Source organism: Bombina bombina, chromosome 7 (assembly GCF_027579735.1).
Source record: "Bombina bombina isolate aBomBom1 chromosome 7, aBomBom1.pri, whole genome shotgun sequence".
In the NCBI taxonomy this organism is placed as follows: Eukaryota; Metazoa; Chordata; class Amphibia; order Anura; family Bombinatoridae; genus Bombina; species Bombina bombina.
In genome coordinates this window covers 208,075,155-208,100,108 of record NC_069505.1, presented here as the reverse complement: position 1 = coordinate 208,100,108, position 24,954 = coordinate 208,075,155, and the positions used below count along the sequence as shown (strand labels likewise).

Genomic DNA, 24,954 nt, shown 5'->3' with positions numbered 1-24,954 from the left:
GTTAGAAAGTGTCATACCTCAAGCAGCAAGAGACTGCTCACTGTTCCCCCAACTGAAGTTAATTGCTCTCAACAGTCCTGTGTGGAACAGCCATGGATTTTAGTGACGGTTGCTAAAATCATTTTCCTCATACAAACAGAAATCTTCATCTCTTTTCTGTTTCTGAGTAAATAGTACATACCAGCACTATTTCAAAATAACAAACTCTTGATTGAATAATAAAAACTACAGTTAAACACTAAAAAACTCTAAGCCATCTCCGTGGAGATGTTGCCTGTACAACGGCAAAGAGAATGACTGAGGTAGGCGGAGCCTAGGAGGGATCATGTGACCAGCTTTGCTGGGCTCTTTGCCATTTCCTGTTGGGGAAGAGAATATCCCACAAGTAAGGATGACGCCGTGGACCGGACACACCTATGTTGGAGAAAAGTATATTATTATAACTGTGTTGGTTATGCAAAACTGGGAAATGGGTAATAAAGGGATTATCTATCTTTTAAAACAATAAAAATTCTGGTGTAGACTGTCCCTTTAAAGCAATAAACAATATAAGACATGTCTTACATAGATCAGTAGTTTCTGTAGCGTCTAAAGTGATGCTTATCAGTCAATGAGGCCCATTTATCAAGCTCCGTATGGAGCTTGTGGGCCCGTGTTTCTGGCGAGTCCTCAGACTCGCCAGAAAAAGCAGTTATGAAGCAGCGGTCTAAAGACCGCTGCTCCATAACCCTGTCCGCCTGCTCTGAGCAGGCGGACAGGAATCGCCACAATTCAACCCGATCGAGTACGATCAGGTTGACACCTCCCGCATTCAGCGAGGTCTTGCAGACCTGATCCGCCCTGTCGGATCAGGTTCGCAAGACCTTTAATAAATAGGCTTCAATGGCTGAACATAAGAAATATCCTTTCAAAAATTTGTTTCTATCAACATAATATTTTCTTTAGTATTACAATTTAAACTGCAATTATCATGTAGCCTGAATTATGTGGTTCTTTAATTAAATGAAACGTCCATTTATGATTTGTGACATATCTGTTTTATAGTGTACTTTTGTACTGACTTGTGAAGACAGATAACCTAGATGCTCTCTTCAACCTAACAACATAATCTGAACACATCAGGTGTATATATAATGCTGTTCTCACCGTATCTGGCATCTGAAGACCTGCACATAATGTTTAGCTTTAATGAGTCACTTTAGTACAGTCAGTTATAGGCAATGCTAAACATCCCAAGTGTTTATCGATAAAAGTGATACACAAAGACAAATATATACAGGCTGCCACTTCCACTCCTTTCTTTTCAGAGGCCATAAATGGTATCATATAGTATAACAGTACAGTAGATATTTATTGACCCCATTAATAGTGAACATTTTTACTAAAATACAAATTATTGGTTACACCATCAACATAATTCAGAATAACTGGTATCTAAACCAGTTTACCACTGATTGAACATAAAGAACTGGCTATTTTTTTGTGGGCTTTTTCCTTTTTTTTTTTTTTTATTGTGAAAAGCTCATATTAGACTGCTCATTTGCTAAATCAATATGTCTAAAAGATTTGTTAAATCAGTGAGGGATAAAAGGTTTTAATGTACTATGAAAAAAAATATAATTTAAACCAAAATTGCATGTCATGCTCCAAAAAGTATGGCTGACTATGCAGGCGGAATTAGAATATTGTGTGGGTTTGTGTAAAAATACCTTGAAAAAATAAAAAGGTTAAGGTACTGACCTAGCCAAGTCTGCTATAAAACTGCACTTGTTGGGGACCCGCAGAGAATGGAGTAATGAAGCACAGCTCTGTGTAATATTTGCATTTGATAACAAAAAAAATCTCTAAAACTGAATTTGTGCAGCAAACAAAATAAAAGTTTTATGGTCCAAGTAACCATTAGGTATAAAAGGCCCCTGTTTGAAAAAAATAAAACAAACCAAAAATAGCATCTGTAAAGTACATTACAATAAAATGTCATCTAATATATATTGCTAATTTTCTGCATATTTAAAATAAAATAAAATTAGCCAGTTTCCTAGACTTAATATGGAACAATGTACCAAAACAATTTGTACTGTTTGAGGTTTTCTAATATTTCATGTATATGTATAATTAGTGCCCTCACTTTGCAGTTACACATTGTGCTCGATTTATCAAACAAAAACTAGTCAAGTACTATAAATGCGCCCGAAAAGTCTTGAAATTCATCTGTAAAATGCTACCAGGTGCATCGCGCTTGCATTGTCACTTTGGTGCGCAAAAAAATGGTTTAAATTACATGGCTCCTGTCAGATAGATAGTCTATTGCGCACCTTCTATAATCGCTTAGTAACTGATTTATAAAAAAAATGTCGCCCCATATAAATTTCTCCTCCTAATGCATGTACACAAAGTTTACGTAACTACTGTAGAGAACTGCAGTAGAAATCATTTCTTTCGGAACCAAGTGGTGTTCACATCATCATTAGGGAGTATTTTCTCATTTTGGCCATAAATTTATATTTCACGCAGAATGGAAAGTTATGAAGTGGTGGAATTAAAAATAGATACTTCCGTTTATGAATGTACTTTAAATAAAGACTTAAGTTTATATCAATCAGTTTACTTGTGCTTCTTCAATACTGTTATGGGAGTGGAACATATAATTTGACTATTTCTCATTTGCCTCAAACAAGGAGCAATGCAAGTAATATAACAATGCAAGTAATATAACACGTTTTAACAATTAGCAGAAACAGGAGCAAATGTAGTAAAAAACAATATCTAAAAATATTAAATAAAACCAGTTTAGGAAATAACAAAAACATAACTGTTTTCCTCAAGCAGTAATTTGTAAGATGATAAATAAGGCACAGAGAGTAATGCGACTGGAGATATTTATCTTTGATCCGCTTGAGCTTGCCTGTTGAAAGGCGGAAAAAATTGTGCTTTTTCAGGATAAATTTATTTGCACTGGTGCACTTAGAAACAGGTGAGCTGAGGCGAACACGGAGGAGAGTAGCAAGGCCCATTCAATTTGACAATGATAAATCGAGCCCATTGTGAACACATACCTTGCAACAATGTTCTAATAATACAAAATTGCTTTAAGCACTATTACCTAATGGAGTAGCGTGCACAGTGCCATGCAGTGTCTAGTTAAAACGTAATGTTTTTGCAAACTATACCGGCAACTCTTTTCTATTCATAAAAGCACCTTAAAGAGGGGACACAAAAGTTGAATCTGAAATGCATAGCTGTACGTTAAAAATTCCATTAGAAGCATTTTTTAAATCTACTTGTAATAGCTCGTTAATTATCACAGCCCAAGTGATGGTGTGCACATGCATTTATAAGATTCATATATATACCTCAAGGGCTTGTGTATATGTCACAGAAAATAACACTGGCTTTAGAAAACAAACATTCCAAATTCAATTTTTTCGTCCGCTTACGGAGAAGAAACAAAGTGTATGATATACTTAAACATAAAGTAACACACACAAATGAAAATAAAATAATTACTGATTTATCATGAGAACACAACTCATATTACTCCTCAGCAAACTGCAGTTTTATTCATCTAACAGACGCCAGGATGGTCAGAAGAAGGATGAATGTGGCTGCCCAACCTCATCAGCTAAATTCAGGATGTAACTGGCTACATCTTCACTTGTAGGGGCTTCAGAGACAACCCAAGAATCATTTGCTGTTGTCACTTGCAAACGACATATTGGACAATTGCGGTTCCGGTCACTCCTAACGGGCAAAAAAAATAAATAAATATATATAAATAAATAAAATGCATGTATGAACAACTGACTTTATTTTCTACACACAATAGTTACAATTTCTCTTCAATGGGTCATACAATTGTATTCTTACAGGTACCAAATATTATGCAATAGCTTTACCTTAAGCCCGTTTTATTCTCACCTACAAGCCTGGCGTAAGTTATTTGATAGCTATGATGGATCAAACAGGTAAAACAAATAATAATAATCCTATTTCTCTTTGTAAGTTTATTTACATAAAATACAATCTGGTCTTGCTGCAGCATCATGTGATATGAGGACAGACAATAAACAGGACTCAAAAAATGGCAAGTTTAGTTTAAGCATATGTCCTACTGTCCAGCTCTCTGCACTTAAGAGGGGTGAGCATACTGAAGGCTCATTAATGAATTGGCCATCTCAGTTATAAAGAAAAGAACAACAAAGCAAATATTACAGATTGTTTGTTACATCAAATAGTGAAAACGTTAAGAAAACAGTCTTAGTATCTCTCAAAAATATAAGCGAACACTGAAATGATGATTGAAAGTGAGGTTAATGCAGTCTCATTGCATTTATGATCAGCAGTAAAAGGAACATTAAAGGACTATTAAATACATTATAACTGTATAATCAATAACTGCATAATAAAAAGACAAAATCCAAAATGTGCTTCCATTTGCCACCCCAGCATATCATGTGACAGCTATAAGCTAATTTCAGACTCATATACACTGAACTGTTGCACATGCTCAGTAAGAACTGGTGCCTGAGAAAGTGTGCACATAAAAATAATGTATTTGATAATGGAAGTAAATTGGAAAGTCTCTTAAAACTATATGCTCTGTCTGAATCATGACCGTTTAAAGGGACACTAAACCCAAAAAAATTTCTTTCATGATTCAGATAGAGCATGCAATTTTAATCTACTTTCTAATTTACTCCCATTACCATTGTTTCTTTGTTCCCTTGCTATCTTTATTTAAAAAGAAGGAATGTAAAGCTTAGGAGCCGGACCGTTTTTGGTTCTGAACCTGGGTTACTCTTGCTTAACATAAATGTAGTCACAAATAAGCAAGTGCTATCCAGTGTGCTGAACCTAAAATGGGCCGGCTCCTAAGCTTTACATTCCTGCTTTAAAAATAAAAAATAAAGATAGCAAGAGAACGAAGAAAAAAATGAAAATAGGAGTAAATTAGAAAGTTACATAAAATGGCATGCTCTAACTGAATCATGAAAGAATAAAAATTGGGTTTAGTGTCCCTTTAAAAGGACATTAACCCCTTGAGTGCTAATCATGGCTCTGAGTTGTCCCAAATTGTCTCAGTCTGGTGCTAATGACGGCGCAGAGCCATGATTAGCACTCTCCCACTTTGAGGGAGATCTGGGGTCTTCCACCGGCTCCTACCCCGGCGATCTGGCCTGCATAGTGACAGGCACTGACGGGGCTTAATGTTATGCGCGGTGACGTCACCGCACAACTTTATTTATACTTAACAATGTTAAGTATAGGAGCAGGGGGCATGCTGCTTAGAAGCCTGTATCTCAGGCATCTAAGCAGCTACAGACCCCCAAGACCTACTGTTGGAAAGGTAATCTCCTAACCTATCAGTGTAAGTCGCAATTTGGAGCATTTTGAAAACCTAACCATACAGATTTTGCTTTTTGGCCTCTATATGGAGTGTGGGACAAAGTTAAAACCATTTTTTACATATTTTTGTTTTTTTACATTACACAAAGAGTTATGTAGTGATTTTACTTTACTTATATAATATACACTGTATAGTAGGTGTGTACGTGCTTTCATACAGTCACAATGGCTAACAACGTCTAACACGTCATAAAGACTGTAAATGCCTTACCATTTGTCAATGCATTTCTGACAGAAGCTATGCGCACAAGGCAAGATCAGGTCAGCACGCCCATCCATACAGATGCAGCACTCTTCCTCATCTGTCAGCTGTTTAACCCTGAAATACAGAAAACACAGTTTAGTTTCTTAATGGTGGCGAGTTCAAATCCTAGAGAAACACACAAATCTCTTTCTATAAACAAGGTCATTAAATTACCCCAAAAATATTCAGCCAAACACATAAATTACTGCTTATAGTCAAATAGAACACACGAATATGAAATAATTAAATACCAATGTGGGAAATAACTTGGTTTCATTTAATGTATAAATAATTCTATACAGAAGTATAAAAGACTATGGGAGCAATGTAATCTATAAAGCAACATGGGATTCTTTTTAAAGAGCACAAGTAAGCTGGTGTTATATCTGTAAATATGAGATATTACATTCATTATAATTGAATATGGTTGTTTTGCATAAAGGAATGTCAATAAGATATACTGGAATTTTATTAAACTTGCATTTTGTGTTTAACCCCTGAAAAGGTTATACACATAGTTAAAGTCAGCTCCAGAGAAGCAATGCTCTACAAGAGGCATGTGTGCATAGCCACTAGTCACGTTTATCTCTTGTGCAGAGGATAAACACATAGTTAAATGCAAGCAGCACAGTGCAATAATACAATAACCTAATACATATAATAGAGCAGGGTTTCCTAACTCCAGTCCTCATTAGTTACTAACAGGCCAGAGTTTTATAATTATATTGGACGAGAAAATGTTAGACAAGACGTGAAAAGAAGTGGAATATTGTGGTTACCTTCTATCACTCCTATAAATAAGAATTTGTTTTTCATAATCATAAGTGACCACGATTCTACACGTTTTAATAAATAAGTCACTGTAACCATTTTCTGTAACTAAGCAACAAGATGGAGATGATTCTCTGAACACTTGGCGATAAGTATGTGGCAAGGGCAGAGTTTACTGCAGCACTGCTGATCCAAGTGAGGTGGCCATGTATACACACTAAAAAGGAATTGCTTACTTGCGCTAGCCGTTGTAGGCAATGGTTGTTAATAACCAAAAGCGATGCAGCCACACAAAAAGGCACCAATTATGCGGGATAAAAAAATATGTAAAAACTAAAACATTTTTAAATTTTTATATTAAAAGTTACTTTCTATCCTGCATAATTGGTGCCTTTTTGTGCGGCTGCATTGCTGTGTTTAGTGTTTGGATTCATCCTGCTTCCTGTGACACACAAAGCACATGTAAGGGATCTGCAGTGGCGAAGGGTATGATGCTTTGAATGGTTGTTAATAGCCTCTTTTGGGCTAGATTACAAGTGAAGTGCTAATTTATCGCCCGTTTACAGGAGCATAATATATAACTAGCCATTACAAGTGGCTGGTTATTGCTACCGCAAGCTCGCAGTAGCAATTAGCGCTCTGAAAATTAAACAGAGATCAGATATCTGGTTAATTTTCAAAATGTGCCCCAATTGCCCCCTAACTTAAGCATAGTGTGGGTTTTTTAAATAAAAAAATATTAGGGCTTAAATTGAGCACCTGTAGGTTGTTAGGAAAAAAAAAAAAACGGCACTGAAAAGTGCCTTTACATTGCGGTCATTGGGTCTATGTGTTCTCTATAACTACAGTATATATGTATATGCTTAAATACATATATATTTATGTGATAATATGTGTGTACATATTATCACATATTATGTATTACATATTATTAGCGCTGCAGAATCTGTTGGCGCTCTACAAATAACCGATAATAATAATAATAAAAGTATACTGTATACACATAATAATATATGTATATATTCTTATGCATATATATTTAATATTTTCTGCCCAATTCTGCGCGACTTACCCCCTCGCTGCGCTAGGTTCTCAGCCATGTCTGTCGGCATGAGAAAGAGGCTCCCATTGAAGCCTATGGAAGCACGCTCTCGTGAGCACAAAGCTTTCCTGCAATGTGAGGTCAAGTTCGCATTGCGCTCAACTTGTAATACCAGCACGCATTTGCGTAAAATCGCACTTGCGTAAGCCATATTCTGCGCTCCACTCGTAATCTGGCCCTTTATCTCCACAGTGAGCTCAGTTCATAATAGCCAACCAAAGTGTCAACATACTTGTTGAACAAAACATTCCCAATACAGATGATGGAAATATGAGGCTGCTATGGTTAAATAGATACGTATATACAATATTGCATGGAGACCAAAGATCACATTAAAAGTCCATTTATTAGATAGTCATTAAAATTCACTTACAGTTCAATTTAGTGTGCAGCAAACACTGACCCCTCCCCGTCATCTCTGGTCTCCATGTAATATTGTATATACGTATCTATTCAACAATAGTGGCCTCACATTTCCATCATTTGTATTGAGCTGGTCCTGTAGTCTAATTATTAGTGACACAAGGAGAATATAAGTTTTTTTAATGGCCACATTTATTTTTGAGAACAAATAATAGAATGGGTTCGAAGCTCACCTAGGGGTGGGGATAGGACTGCCTGTTTATTATACAAAGAACATTTTTTGCTCAGCACCCTGGATAGCGCTTGCTGATTGGTGGCTACATGGGCAAGCTCCTAAGCTTTCATTTCTGCTTTTTCAAATAAAGATACCAAGAGAACGAAGAAAAAAGAAAATTTATGCTTACCTGATGAATTTATTTCTTTTTTGACACGATGAGTCCACGGATCATCTTAATTACTATTGGGATATTCACCTCCTGGTCAGCAGGAGGCGGCAAAGAGCACCACAGCAAAGCTGTAAAATATCACTTTCCTTCCCTCCCAACCCAGTCATTCGACCGAAGTCAAGGAGAGAAAGGAAGTAAGAAGGTGCAGAGGTGTCTGTAGTTTATAATAACTAACAACCTGTCTTTCAACAACAGGGCGGACCGTGGACTCATCGTGTCAAAAAAGAAATACATTTATCAGGTAAGCATAAATTTTCTTTTCTTTTTAATGAAACGATGAGTCCACGGATCATCTTAATTACTATTGGGAATCAATACCTAAGCTAGAGTACACAGATGATACGGGAGGGACAAGAAAGGGAACCTAAAGGGAAGGCACCACTGCATGAAGAACCTTTCTCCCAAAAGCGGCCTCAGCCAAGGCAAAAGTGTCAAATTTGTAGAATTTGAAAAAGTATGAAGAGAAGACCAAGTTGCAGCCTTGCAAATCTGTTCCACAGAAGCTTCCTCTTTGAATGCCCATGAGGAAGCAACAGCCCTCATGGAATGAGGTGTAACTCTCTCTGGAGGCTGCTGTCCAGCAGTCTCATATGCAAAACGTATTATACTCTTCAGCCAAAAAGAAAGAGAAGTAGCCGTAGCTTTCTGTCACTTACGTTTTCCTGAGAAAATCACAAACAAGGCAGAAGACTGATGAAAAACATTAGTCGCCTTCAGATAAAACTTTAATGCATGAACCACGTCCAAATTGTGCAGAAGCCGTTCCTTCTGAGAAGTAGGACTGGGACACATGGAAGGAACAACAATCTCCTGATTAATGTTCCGATCAGAAACAACTTTAGGAAGAAATCCTAATTTAGTACGTAAAACTACCTTATCAGAATGAAAAATAAGGTAATGGGACTGTACTCAACAAGTAGCCCTTGGATTCACACCAATAGAGATATTTACTCCATATCTTATGGTAAATCTTTCTAGTTACAGGTTTACAAGCCTGAATCATGGTCTCTATGACCGATTCTGAAAAGCCCCGCTTGGATAAAACTAAGCGTTCAATCTCCAAGCAGTCAGCTTCAGAGAAACTAGATTATGGTGAAGGAAGGGCCCTTGAACTAGAAGGTCCTTCCTCAACGGAAGTCTCCAAGGTGGCAGAGATGACATGTCCACCAGATCTGCATACCAAATCCTGCAAGGCCAAGCCGGTGCAATGAGGATCACCGAGGCCCTCTCTTTCTTGACTCGAGCAATAATCCGAGGAAGAAGAGCAAACGGAGGAAATAAGTATGCTCCAAGGTACTGCCAGGGTGTCTATCAGTACCGCCTGAGGGTCCCTGGACCTTGACCCGTACCTCGGGAAGCTTGGCAATCTGCCGAGATGCCATGAGATCCAATTCCGGTTGATCCCATTTGAGAATCAAGCTGGAATACACTTCCGGATGGAGTGCCCACTCCCCCGATGAAAGGTCTGCCTGCTCAGGAAGTCCGCCTCCCAGTTGTCCACCCCTGGGATGTGGATCGCCGAAAGACAGCAAGAGTGGGTTTCCTCACACTGGGTTATCTTGGTTACCTCAGTCATCGCTAAGGAACTCCTCGTTCCTCCCTGATGATTGATGTAAGCCACTGAAGTTATGCTGTCCGACTGGAACCTGATAAACTGGACCTAGGCTAACTGGGACCAGACCAGAAAGCATTGAAGATCACTCTCAGTTCCAGAATGTTTATAGGAAGAGCAGACTCTGACTGAGTCCAAACTCCATGAGCCTTTAGGGGGCCCCAGACTGCTCCCCAACATAGAAGGCTGGCGTCTGTTATCATAATCACCCAAGATGGTCTGCGAAAGCAGGTCCCCTGGGAGAGATGATCCCGAGACAACCCCATTGAAGGGAATTCCTTGTCTCCTGCTCCAGAAGTATTCAAGGAGACAAATCAGCATAATCTCCATTCCATTGCCTGAGCATGTTTAACTGCAGAGGTCTGAGATGGAACCGAGCAAACGGGATGATGTCCATTGCCGCTACCATCAGCCCGATTACCTCCATGCACTGAGCCACCGATGGTTGAGGAGTGGAATGAAGGGCTAGACAAGTATCAAAAATCTTTGATTTCCTGACTCCTGTCAGAAAAATCTTCATAGATACGGAATCTATTATGGTTCCCAATAAAGTTACCCTTGTATTTGGGACTAAGGAACTCTTTTCCAAATTTACCTTCCACCCGTGAGATCGCAGGAAGGATAACAACATTTCTGTGTGGAATCTTGCTTGTTGTAAGGATGGCACCTGGACCAGGATGTCATCCAGATAGGGTGCCAACGCAATGCCCCGTAACCGAAGCACCGCCAACAGCGATCCCAGAACCTTTGAGAAAAATCTGGTAGCTGTGGCAAGACTGAAGGGAAGAGCCCCCGAATTGAAAGTGTTTGTCTAGAAAAGCAAACCTTAGGAACTTGTGATGATCCCTGTGTGGATCGGAGGCAGACCCATCATGCCGTCTTTGATTAAATAGCAGGCTTCTTGGAATGTTTCCCTTATTCCAAGACTGATTGGGTCTCCAAGAAGGTTTAGACTGTTCCTGCTTGGAGGCGGAAGAGGAAGAATTTCCCTTGAAATTTCCAAAGGAACGAAAATTGCTCTGTTGTCCTTTTTGTTTGTTTCTCTTGTCCTGAGGAAGAAGGTGACCCTTACCTCCCGTAATAACAGGGATAATTTCCGTTAAGTCAGGACCAAACAAGGTCTACCCCATGTAAGGAATCGCTAGAAGCTTAGACTAGATTATACATCCACAGACCAAGGCTTTAACCATAAGGCTCTGCGAGCTAGGACAGAGAAACCTGAAATCTTTGTTCTTAGTTTAATAACTTGAAGGGAAGCATCCATAATGAAGGAATTAGCCAATTTAAGAGTTTTTACCCTATCCTGGATTTCATCCAGGGAGTTTGTGTCCTAATAGCATCAGACAACGCATCAAACCAATATGCCGCCACACTAGAGATGGTAGCAATACACACAGCTGGCTGCCATTGCAAGCCCTGGTGTACATTCCATAGGATCTTTGAAAGCACAACTGTCCTCTATGGGTATAGTAGTTCTCTTAGCTAGGGTGGAAATAGCTCCTTCCACCTTGGGGGCTGTTTGCCAAGCCTCCTTAATCGAGTCGGCTATGGGAAACATCCTATTAACTATAGGAGATGGAGGAAAAGGAATGCCTGGTCTCTCCCACTCCTTAGCAATGATTTCAGAAGCTCGGTCTGGTACCTGAAAAACATCTATCGAAGAAGGTACCTCAAAATATTTGTTCAGCTTACTGGAATTCTTAGGATTAACAATGACTGTGGAGTCGCTGTCATCCAAAGTAGCTAAAAACTCCTTAAGTAACAGACAGAGGTGCTCTAGCTTAAACCTGAAGGATACAACTTCAGAATCAGCAAGAGGAATTACACTGTCAGAATCTGAGATTTCACCTTCAGATGCTACTACGATATCCTCCTCCTCAGTCTTCTGTGAGGGGACATCTGAAATAGCAATAACTGCGTCAGAAACCTTGCTTGCTGAATGTCTGATTTTCCTCTTACGCTTACCCTGCAACATTGGGAAAGCAGACAAGGCATCTGAAACTGCAGAGGACATGAGAGAACCAATGTCTTTTAAAGTAACTCCAGTGAAAGATAGAGAGGAACCGCAGGGCACTGTATGCGAGGGCGGAAAATTTTGGCACGTCTGAGGACAAAGCTGTGGCATATATTGAACATTGTCATTAGATTCCTGAACAGCATCCTCTTTAGAACATGTTGTGCTAAAAAAAAAAGTATATCCCTGTAGCTTAAAGTTCTCTCAATACATGAGGAACAGAAAAGGAATGGTGGTTCCACATTGGCATTAAATCATAGTGATCAAGTGACACTTTGGAAGGCCTCTTGTTCCATTCTAACATCCAACTAAACAATTTGATGATCAAAGGATTACATTTTTATGAAAAAATGCAAAACCTAAAAACATTACTGTCTCTTTAAATAATAAACTGTAACTTTTTTTTTTTCTAAACGTCTACGCAATTTCAGTATCAATAGACTTAAAATTAAACTTGAAAACACCTCCACACCTCAGCAACACTCTGCTGAGGTGCTGAGCAGGAGTCGTATGTGACTAGAATTTTTGCACTGTCGTTCTCCGGAGTTACCACGCAATAAGTCGGTCTCAGGAGATTATACGCAGCTACGATATATACATGCGTAGTAGCTTTCTACCATGGAGCAGAGTAAAAGGGAAAAATGGCGCGTAATTACTCTTCGCTTCCTATAGTACCTCCCATCGTGGGCGTGGCCAAAGAAATCTCCCGGTCGGCTATTCAGGTTACAAAACCGTCGGGAGATGTGGAAACACCGAAAAGTAAAAAAAAAAATAATCAGCCCCAGTGCCTGCTTCAACGCTGCCCAAATGTCCCCTATGCCAGGGGTGTCCAAACTTTGCTCTCCAGAGGTTTTGGAACTACATTTCCCATGAGGCTCAGCTAGATAAAATGCTGGCTGAGCATCATCGGAAATGTAGTTCCAAAACCTCTGGAGAGCAAAGTTTGGACACCCCTGCCCTATGCTCTTAGGGGAGACTATGTATTGTAATAATGAGGATTGTCCCATGCAATAAATAAAGTGCCCTCCTTTTTCTTCCCCCAGAAAGAAAGTCAGCACTTACCTCATATGCTGCCTGACAGCAAGGCAGTTCCCAGGTTTGAAAGGTCCTCTCCCTCACATGGACCTGTGAATAAAAAGAAAGTCCTGAGTAAAAATCCCTCAGGTTTTCCAGGGGCAGGGCAGCATCAATATATGGGAGGCGCAGTGAGAATTATGTCCCACAAGTTCCCATTGCTTTAAAGCCACCACTGCTCTACTGAAGAGGCTGATATGGACTACGGATACACCCTAGAACAAAGCAGCACAAGTTTGTACTACTTTAAAAATAAACTGTTGATTGAAGAATCTTTTCTAGCACCTTACTTTACCACTTCCTTACACTAACGTAGGCAAAGAGAATGACTGGGTTGGGAGGGAAGGGAGGTGATATTTAACAGTTTTGCTGTGGTGCTCTATGCCGGTGAATATCCCAATAATAATTAAGATGATCCGTGGACTCATCGTGTCATTAAAAAGAAATTGATATTAGAAGTAAATTAGAAAGTTACTTAAAATTGCATTCTCTATCTGAATCATAAAATAAAAAATGTGTGTTTAGTGACCCTTTAAAGGCAAAGGGCTCCAATGTATTTATACTTTACATATGTCTATTAAGGCTGTGCAATTAATCGCAATATGAGGCTACGCAATATCTAAATCACACAAGCCTGCAATTTTTTATCAAAACAAACAACAAAAAAAGTCTGAAAAGGCTTCCTTAACATATCAGTCACACAAACGCTCCAGCCAGCAACAGCAATGATCACTTCTCCAGGGGGTCGGACTAAGAAGCGACACATCTGTGTTACAGCACATAACACAGTTCCAAGGTGTGCACAGACATAACAGCTGGCAAAGAGAACAAGTCACTGTTCTTAACAGTTAATGCAAAATGTATGTTTAAAAATATTTTAATAAAATTGCAATAAAAATCGCAATCGCAATATTTCATTAAAAAATTGTGATATTTGTTTTTTCACATATCAATAAAGTCTATATATGTATTTATGTGTTTATATATGTCTGTAAATACATATATACACATATAAATATAGTGAGTCGTGTTCTACGGATTGCTGGGGATATACAGTCCTGTGTTGCCGAGCCCCTCTCCCGCGCTGTTCGTGCACCTGCATAGTGCAGGTTTATGGTCCCAGTGTCAGTGAGGACAGCCCCAGACTGAAGGCTGTAGTTCCTAGAGATGTTATCTTGGATTCATGCATTTTTATTAGATGGTGTTGTTATAAGTGGTACTGTACTTTGTAATGTATTTTTGCTGTGTTTTGTGCAACTTTTAAGTTTTGCGAAACAGTTAACCAGAGCTCTGAAGTCGTGGTAATTATTCTATAGTAAATCGTGATCGCGTTTACTTTTGACTTGTAATACGAGCGATAAGCCCTATGAGCGCAAACACTCCAGATAAACCCCTTATCGTTTGGGTGCTAACGTTTGTGCTCCACTCATAATCTGGCCATTTATTTTTTTAAACAGATTTGTGAAACATTGTCCCTAGTGTTAGCCTGTATCCAACTTAAGTTTTATGTGCGGACTTGTTAGCGTTAACCAATCACGTAACTTTAGCTGATTATTTAAGAAAGGGATATGGATAGATTAATTATGTCTATGACTAAGGCGCTGCTAGCCAAAACGAGTCAGACGAGATGTGCTGGCGTATTTGATTTAATAAAAAAAAAAAAAAAAAAAAGAGTGCTTTTCTTAAGAAGCTTGCTGGTTTTTTTAGTTTGTTCACATTGGGGAAACACTGAATAGAATGGTGTTACAGCCATGCTAAGCTAAAGGCTGCCCATACATTTTTAGCATAAAATAGCTATTTATGGGTGCAGACATTACCAGCCATCCATCTAAGACTGGAGCCTAATCAAATGAACTAAACTTTCTCCACAATAACCTCTGTAAGAGTAAACAGTTAGCAGGACTTTCTGTCCTTCCTTTCATTCACATCCCTACAGCAGGATGTCATCATTTACACATCTACTGCTACGTGTCATCGCAGTTCCGGTCATGGCTACACTTTCATTGAGCACAGGTGTGGACGTGTTCATGCCAGAAGGCAGCAGGAGAACGGAAAATGAAGTTTATAAAGAACAATATCTCATTAGGTCTGTGTAAATAAGTGAAATATGGTTCCAAACAGGCGCATTTCACTTCCCTTTGCCACATTATTACTATTCCATAGTGGTTAGATGTGCAAGGTTATTAAAGAACATATTCTGGAAGGATGTTCCATGATCCTATTATGACTTCTGGTCCTGTTCTATCAACACTTAAAGCCCAATTTAAACAGTTAGACAATGTTCTTTGCTATAACAAGCCAGCTAACTCACAGGAAACAAGATAAACACACAGAGGATTTATTTTCATTTTTCAAAAGGTTAAGTGATACCACTTGTTCAGTGGACGTATGTACCTTCCCATTAAAATGCTAGCTTGACAGGATGAAACCGAATATAGGTTTTCCGAGTTCTCCTCAGATTCACTGGTCCTCTGAGCAAATACTCCTTCCGCATGGCTTGTAATGTCTTTGTAAAGCTGGATGAACTGGTAAAGATTCATGATCCTGGACACCTCCACAATCCCATTTGTTTTGTTGATCTATGGGATGAAAATAAAGTATTTACTACATTCAATTTCCATATGGTAACATTTTATATAATGATCCTTATACAGAGCCTTCAAAGCTTTTGGAGTTCATATTGTTTTGGTTTACAAAGGGCCTTCCTTATTAAATCATTACATTACAGAAATGTCATGCAGCATACACTCAGGCAGAATGCTATAAGGATAATGATAAGTACCTATGGTGATTCACATCAACTGTTGAGCCATTTCTTGCCTAAGCTAAAGACATTTATTAGTCTTTTAGAGACTATTTTTCTGTGAGTTACCTGCATAAATCATGTATTGATTTATTTATTTTTACAGTTGGCTAACTACACATATTTAGAAAATAACTTCAGTTTGCAGAAATTACCATACTTGGCAAAAAACAACTACTGAAGTAAATGTTTGTATAAGTGTTATAATGTGTATGATAAACAGTAATAATTGTCTTAACATTTCTAGCAAAAATGTAAAGGTTCCATATTTAGCATCAGACTTTCGGGGGGGGGGGGGGGGGGCATAAAAACAGAATTTATGTTTACCTGATAAATTACTTTCTCCAACGGTGTGTCCGGTCCACGGCGTCATCCTTACTTGTGGGATATTCTCTTCCCCAACAGGAAATGGCAAAGAGCCCAGCAAAGCTGGTCACATGATCCCTCCTAGGCTCCGCCTACCCCAGTCATTCGACCGACGTTAAGGAGGAATATTTGCATAGGAGAAACCATATGGTACCGTGGTGACTGTAGTTAAAGAAAATAAATTATCAGACCTGATTAAAAAAACCAGGGCGGGCCGTGGACCGGACACAACGTTGGAGAAAGTAATTTATCAGGTAAACATAAATTCTGTTTTCTCCAACATAGGTGTGTCCGGTCCACGGCGTCATCCTTACTTGTGGGAACCAATACCAAAGCTTTAGGACACGGATGAAGGGAGGGAGCAAATCAGGTCACCTAAATGGAAGGCACCACGGCTTGCAAAACCTTTCTCCCAAAAATAGCCTCAGAAGAAGCAAAAGTATCAAACTTGTAAAATTTGGTAAAAGTGTGCAGTGAAGACCAAGTCGCTGCCCTACATATCTGATCAACAGAAGCCTCGTTCTTGAAGGCCCATGTGGAAGCCACAGCCCTAGTGGAATGAGCCGTGATTCTTTCGGGAGGCTGCCGTCCGGCAGTCTCGTAAGCCAATCTGATGATGCTTTTAATCCAAAAAGAGAGAGAGGTAGAAGTTGCTTTTTGACCTCTCCTTTTACCGGAATAAACAACAAACAAGGAAGATGTTTGTCTAAAATCCTTTGTAGCATCTAAATAGAATTTTAGAGCGCGAACAACATCCAAATTGTGCAACAAACGTTCCTTCTTTGAAACTGGTTTCGGACACAGAGAAGGTACGATAATCTCCTGGTTAATGTTTTTGTTAGAAACAACTTTTGGAAGAAAACCAGGTTTAGTACGTAAAACCACCTTATCTGCATGGAACACCAGATAAGGAGGAGAACACTGCAGAGCAGATAATTCTGAAACTCTTCTAGCAGAAGAAATTGCAACTAAAAACAAAACTTTCCAAGATAATAACTTAATATCAACGGAATGTAAGGGTTCAAACGGAACCCCCTGAAGAACTGAAAGAACTAAGTTGAGACTCCAAGGAGGAGTCAAAGGTTTGTAAACAGGCTTAATTCTAACCAGAGCCTGAACAAAGGCTTGAACATCTGGCACAGCTGCCAGCTTTTTGTGAAGTAACACAGACAAGGCAGAAATCTGTCCCTTCAGGGAACTAGCAGATAATCCTTTTTCCAATCCTTCTTGAAGGAAGGATAGAATCTTAGGAATCTTAACCTTGTCCCAAGGGAATCCTGTAGATTCACACCAACAGATATATTTTTTCCAAATTTTGTGGTAAATCTTTCTAGTTACAGGCTTTCTGGCCTGAACAAGAGTATCGATAACAGAATCTGAGAACCCTCGCTTCGATAAGATCAAGCGTTCAATCTCCAAGCAGTCAGCTGGAGTGAAACCAGATTCGGATGTTCGAACGGACCCTGAACAAGAAGGTCTCGTCTCAAAGGTAGCTTCCAAGGTGGAGCCGATGACATATTCACCAGATCTGCATACCAAGTCCTGCGTGGCCACGCAGGAGCTATCAAGATCACCGACGCCCTCTCCTGATTGATCCTGGCTACCAGCCTGGGGATGAGAGGAAACGGCGGGAACACATAAGCTAGTTTGAAGGTCCAAGGTGCTACTAGTGCATCCACTAGAGCCGCCTTGGGATCCCTGGATCTGGACCCGTAGCAAGGAACTTTGAAGTTCTGACGAGAGGCCATCAGATCCATGTCTGGAATGCCCCACAGCTGAGTGACTTGGGCAAAGATTTCCGGATGGAGTTCCCACTCCCCCGGATGCAATGTCTGACGACTCAGAAAATCCGCTTCCCAATTTTCCACTCCTGGGATGTGGATAGCAGACAGGTGGCAGGAGTGAGACTCCGCCCATAGAATGATTTTGGTCACTTCTTCCATCGCTAGGGAACTCCTTGTTCCCCCCTGATGGTTGATGTACGCAACAGTTGTCATGTTGTCTGATTGAAACCGTATGAACTTGGCCCTCGCTAGCTGAGGCCAAGCCTTGAGAGCATTGAATATCGCTCTCAGTTCCAGAATATTTATCGGTAGAAGAGATTCTTCCCGAGACCAAAGACCCTGAGCTTTCAGGGATCCCCAGACCGCGCCCCAGCCCATCAGACTGGCGTCGGTCGTGACGATGACCCACTCCGGTCTGCGGAATGTCATCCCTTGTGACAGGTTGTCCAGGGACAGCCACCAACGGAGTGAGTCTCTGGTCCTCTGATTTACTTGTATCTTCGGAGACAAGTCTGTATAGTCCCCATTCCACTGACTGAGCATGCACAGTTGTAATGGTCTTAGATGAATGCGCGCAAAAGGAACTATGTCCATTGCCGCTACCATCAAACCGATCACTTCCATGCACTGCGCTATGGAAGGAAGAGGAACGGAATGAAGTATCCGACAAGAGTCTAGAAGTTTTGTTTTTCTGGCCTCTGTCAGAAAAATCCTCATTTCTAAGGAGTCTATTATTGTTCCCAAGAAGGGAACCCTTGTTGACGGAGATAGAGAACTCTTTTCCACGTTCACTTTCCATCCGTGAGATCTGAGAAAGGCCAGGACAATGTCCGTGTGAGCCTTTGCTTGAGGAAGGGACGACGCTTGAATCAGAATGTCGTCCAAGTAAGGTACTACAGCAATGCCCCTTGGTCTTAGCACAGCTAGAAGGGACCCTAGTACCTTTGTGAAAATCCTTGGAGCAGTGGCTAATCCGAAAGGAAGCGCCACGAACTGGTAATGCTTGTCCAGGAATGCGAACCTTAGGAACCGATGATGTTCCTTGTGGATAGGAATATGTAGATACGCATCCTTTAAATCCACTGTGGTCATGAATTGACCTTCCTGGATGGAAGGAAGAATAGTTCGAATGGTTTCCATCTTGAACGATGGAACCTTGAGAAACTTGTTTAAGATCTTGAGATCTAAGATTGGTCTGAACGTTCCCTCTTTTTTGGGAACTATGAACAGATTGGAGTAGAACCCCATCCCTTGTTCTCTTAATGGAACAGGATGAATCACTCCCATTTTTAACAGGTCTTCTACACAATGTAAGAATGCCTGTCTTTTTATGTGGTCTGAAGACAACTGAGACCTGTGGAACCTCCCCCTTGGGGGAAGCCCCTTGAATTCCAGAAGATAACCTTGGGAGACTATTTCTAGCGCCCAAGGATCCAGAACATCTCTTGCCCAAGCCTGAGCGAAGAGAGAGAGTCTGCCCCCCGCCAGATCCGGTCCCGGATCGGGGGCCAACATTTCATGCTGTCTTGGTAGCAGTGGCAGGTTTCTTGGCCTGCTTTCCCTTGTTCCAGCCTTGCATTGGTCTCCAAGCTGGCTTGGCTTGAGAAGTATTACCCTCTTGCTTAGAGGACGTAGCACTTTGGGCTGGTCCATTTCTACGAAAGGGACGAAAATTAGGTTTATTTTTTGCCTTGAAAGGCCGATCCTGAGGAAGGGCGTGGCCCTTACCCCCAGTGATATCAGAGATAATCTCTTTCAAGTCAGGGCCAAACAGCGTTTTCCCCTTGAAAGGAATGTTAAGTAGCTTGTTCTTGGAAGACGCATCAGCTGACCAAGATTTCAACCAAAGCGCTCTGCGCGCCACAATAGCAAACCCAGAATTCTTAGCCGCTAACCTAGCCAATTGCAAAGTGGCGTCTAGGGTGAAAGAATTAGCCAATTTGAGAGCATTGATTCTGTCCATAATCTCCTCATAAGGAGGAGAATCACTATCGACCGCCTTTATCAGCTCATCGAACCAGAAACATGCGGCTGTAGCTACAGGGACAATGCATGAAATTGGTTGTAGAAGGTAACCCTGCTGAACAAACATCTTTTTAAGTAAACCTTCTAATTTTTTATCCATAGGATCTTTGAAAGCACAACTATCCTCTATGGGTATAGTGGTGCGTTTGTTTAAAGTGGAAACCGCTCCCTCGACCTTGGGGACTGTCTGCCATAAGTCCTTTCTGGGGTCGACCATAGGAAACAATTTTTTAAATATGGGGGGAGGGACGAAAGGAATACCGGGCCTTTCCCATTCTTTATTAACAATGTCCGCCACCCGCTTGGGTATAGGAAAAGCTTCTGGGAGCCCCGGGACCTCTAGGAACTTGTCCATTTTACATAGTTTCTCTGGGATGACCAACTTGTCACAATCATCCAGAGTGGATAATACCTCCTTAAGCAGAATGCGGAGATGTTCCAACTTAAATTTAAACGTAATCACATCAGGTTCAGCTTGTTGAGAAATGTTCCCTGAATCAGTAATTTCTCCCTCAGACAAAACCTCCCTGGCCCCATCAGACTGGGTTAGGGGCCCTTCAGAACCATTATTATCAGCGTCGTCATGCTCTTCAGTATCTAAAACAGAGCAGTCGCGCTTACGCTGATAAGTGTTCATTTTGGCTAAAATGTTTTTGACAGAATTATCCATTACAGCCGTTAATTGTTGCATAGTAAGGAGTATTGGCGCGCTAGATGTACTAGGGGCCTCCTGAGTGGGCAAGACTCGTGTAGACGAAGGAGGGAATGATGCAGTACCATGCTTACTCCCCTCACTTGAGGAATCATCTTGGGCATCATTGTCATTGTCACATAAATCACATTTATTTAAATGAATGGGAATTCTGGCTTCCCCACATTCAGAACACAGTCTATCTGGTAGTTCAGACATGTTAAACAGGCATAAATTTGATAACAAAGTACAAAAAACGTTTTAAAATAAAACCGTTACTGTCACTTTAAATTTTAAACTGAACACACTTTATTACTGCAATTGCGAAAAAACATGAAGGAATTGTTCAAAATTCACCAAATTTTCACCACAGTGTCTTAAAGCCTTAAAAGTATTGCACACCAAATTTGGAAGCTTTAACCCTTAAAATAACGGAACCGGAGCCGTTTTTAACTTTAACCCCTTTACAGTCCCTGGTATCTGCTTTGCTGAGACCCAACCAAGCCCAAAGGGGAATACGATACCAAATGACGCCTTCAGAAAGTCTTTTCTAAGTATCAGAGCTCCTCTCACATGCGACTGCATGTCATGCCTCTCAAAAACAAGTGCGCAACACCGGCGCGAAAATGAGGCTCTGCCTATGATTTGGGAAAGCCCCTAAAGAATAAGGTGTCTAAAACAGTGCCTGCCGATATTATTATATCAAAATACCCAGAATAAATGATTCCTCAAGGCTAAATATGTGTTAATAATGAATCGATTTAGCCCAGAAAAAGTCTACAGTCTTAATAAGCCCTTGTGAAGCCCTTATTTACGATCTTAATAAACATGGCTTACCGGATCCCATAGGGAAAATGACAGCTTCCAGCATTACATCGTCTTGTTAGAATGTGTCATACCTCAAGCAGCAAGAGACTGCTCACTGTTCCCCCAACTGAAGTTAATTGCTCTCAACAGTCCTGTGTGGAACAGCCATGGATTTTAGTGACGGTTGCTAAAATCATTTTCCTCATACAAACAGAAATCTTCATCTCTTTTCTGTTTCTGAGTAAATAGTACATACCAGCACTATTTCAAAATAACAAACTCTTGATTGAATAATAAAAACTACAGTTAAACACTAAAAAACTCTAAGCCATCTCCGTGGAGATGTTGCCTGTACAACAGCAAAGAGAATGACTGGGGTAGGCGGAGCCTAGGAGGGATCATGTGACCAGCTTTGCTGGGCTCTTTGCCATTTCCTGTTGGGGAAGAGAATATCCCACAAGTAAGGATGACGCCGTGGACCGGACACACCTATGTTGGAGAAACCATATCACAAAAAAAATAAATTAGGATTCTATATCTAAAAAGATTAAATTTACTTTTTGTCCTCTATGTGGAAACTGAGTAGAAAATAAAATAGCTACATAAGAAACATTAAAAATCTACAAAAAATTCTGATTTCACTGAGAACTTATTTTGACCACATATGCATAATGCTACCTGTTAAACTCACATAGCGCAGAATGCGCAGAAGCTACACAATATCTTTTTTAATAAATCGTGCTCACGATTTACGGCCATACCAGTCTCTGGAAGACAGCAAGGATTCTAACAGGTTAAATCATAGCAGTTAATAATGTTTGTCATCCCTGTCTTAAAGGGACATAAAACCCTTTTTTAATGATTTACATACAGCATGCAATAAAAAACTAAAAAACTTTCTAATTCACTTCTATTATTAAGTTTTCTTCGTTCTCTTGTATTAAAGTAGGGATGTAAGTTTAGGAGCATGCACGTGTCTGGATCACTATATGGCAGCAGTTTTACAAGAGCACTAAATAGCAGCACTATTTTCTACCATGTAGTGCTCCAGACCTAGTAATCGCTTTAACAAATAATACCATGGGAAATAAGCTAATTTGATAATAAAAGTAAATCGTAATCTTTTTAAAAATGTTATGCTCTGTCTGAATCGGAAAATACATTTTCGGGTTTCAGTTTTCTTTAAAATGTTCTAATTGCAATTTTGTGATTAAGGCAATTGTGCTTGTACACAAGGAAATGACAGCAAATAAAGAGTTACTTTATTGGTAATGCAACTTATCTAATTAGTGTTAAAAATGTATTCAGGTAAAACTAGTAGACACGTAAGAGAAAGATTAAACAAAAGATAAATCATAAAAGAATAGGTGGTAATAGGAAAGAGAAGCCTATTGGATTTATAAGCTAAGATCTTTAGACCTGTTGGTTTATTTTATTGATTAATTTGAATGATTTATTTGCATTGTATAAGCATTGCTAAGAAGCCCCTGTGTGCACCTTTTTAAAAAAAAAAAAAAAAAAAGTGTGTGACCACTCTGGGCCTCCATACAGAATATACTAAAAAACAACAACATCCTACGTAAGAATTCACATAATCTCACTTATTTTTACACCCAACCAGATCCACAATGTATTGGATACCTGAAAATGTATATTTTCCCAAGAAAAACAAAATGTATGCTTACCTGATAAATGTATTTCGTTCCGGATATGGAGAGTTCACAACGTCATTAATTACAAGTGGGAAATCACTCCTGGCCAGCAGGAGGAGGGAAAGAGCACCACAGCAAAGCTGTTAAGTGTCACTCCCCTACCCATAATCCCCAATCATTCGACAGAAAGGAAAATGGAAAAAGGAATAACACAAAGGTTTAGAGGTGCCTGAGATTTAGACAAAAATAACTGTCTTAAATTAAGGGTGGGGTTGTGGACTCTCCATAACCAGAAATAAATACATTTATCAGGTAAGCATACATTTTGTTTTCTTTCCTAAGATATGGAGAGTCCACAATATCATCAATTACTAGTGGGAACCAGTACCCAAGCTAGAGGACACAGATAACTAGGGAGGGAGAACAAGACAGGCAGACCTAAACAGAAGGCACCACCGCTTGAAGAACCTTTCTCTCAAAAGAAGTCTCAGCCGAGGCAAAAGTATCAAATTTGGAAAAAGTATGCAGAGAGGATCAAGTTGCAGCCTTGCAAATCTGTTCCACAGAAGCTTCATTTTTAAAAGCCCAAGTAGAGTTGACAGTCCTCGTGGAATGAGCCGTAATTCTCTCAGGAGGCTGCTGACCAGCAGTCTCATAAGCAAAACAAATTATACTTCTCAACCAAAATGAAAGAGAAGCAGCAGTAGCTTTCTGACCTTTACGCTTTCCAGAGAAACAAACAGGGCAGAGGACTGGCGAAAATTCTTAGTCGCCTGTAGGTAGAATTTTAGAGAATGCACAACATCCAAGTTGTGCAACAGACGTTCTGTATGAGAAGAAGGATTAGGACATAGAGAAGGAACAATATCTGATTAATATTTCTATCTGAAACCACTTTAGAAAGAAAACCTAACTTAGTATGAAGAACTACTTTATCAGCATGAAAGATAAGATAAGGCGAATCACACTTTAAAGCCGAGAGTTCCGAGACTCTCCGAGCAGAAGAAATAGCAATGAGAAACAAAACCTTCCAAGATAACAACTTAATATCTATGGAATGCAATGGCTCAAACGGAGCCTGCTGCAAAACTTTAAAAACAAGGTTAAGGCTCCAAGTAGAAGCAACAGACTTAAACACAGGCCTGATTGTGACCAGGGCCTGACAAAAGAATGAAACATCTGGCACATCTGCCAGACGTTTATGCAACAAAATAGATAATGCAGAAATCTGACCCTTCAGAGAACTGGCTGACAATCCTTTCTCCAGACCTTCCTGGAGAAAAGACACAATCCTAGGAATCCTGACCCTACTCCAAGAGTAGCCCTTGGATTTGCACCAATAAAGGTATTTACGCCATACCTTATTGTAAATCTTTCTAGTAACAGGCTTGTGAGCCTGAATCATGGTCTCAATGACCGACTCAGAAAAAACACCCTTAGACAGAACTAAGCGTTCAATCTCCAAGCAGTCAGCTTCCGAGAAACGAGATTTGTATGAAGGAACGGAGTTAGAAGGTCTTTCCTCAGAGGCAGCCTCCAAGGTAGAAGAGATGACATCTTGACTAGGTCTGCATACCAGATCCTGCAAGGCCACGCAGGAGCTATTAGAATTACCAACGCTCTCTTCTGTTTGATACAAGCAATGACTCGTGGAACGGAGGATATGCCAGACTGAAATCCCAAGGAACCGCCAGAGCATCTATCAGGGCAGCCTGCGGATCTCTCAACCTTGAACCATACCTTGGAAGCTTGGCGTTCTGTCGAGACACCATCAGGTCCAACAACGGCATCCCC

General features: G+C 40.1%; 1 protein-coding gene across 1 annotated transcript in view; it reads right to left on the bottom strand.

Moving 5' to 3' along the window:
- Nucleotides 1–1,588: 1,588 nt before the first annotated feature.
- Nucleotides 1,589–24,954, bottom strand: part of RNF141 (ring finger protein 141) — a 111,477-nt gene continuing 88,111 nt past the window's right edge. The window contains exons 4-6 of the mRNA XM_053720589.1: nt 15,427–15,611; nt 5,618–5,725; nt 1,589–3,741 (exon numbers count right to left, since the gene is read on the bottom strand). Coding sequence (XP_053576564.1) covers nt 3,585–3,741; nt 5,618–5,725; nt 15,427–15,611 — 450 coding nt within the window. The 3' untranslated portion in view covers nt 1,589–3,584. The remainder of the gene's footprint in view (nt 3,742–5,617; nt 5,726–15,426; nt 15,612–24,954) is intronic.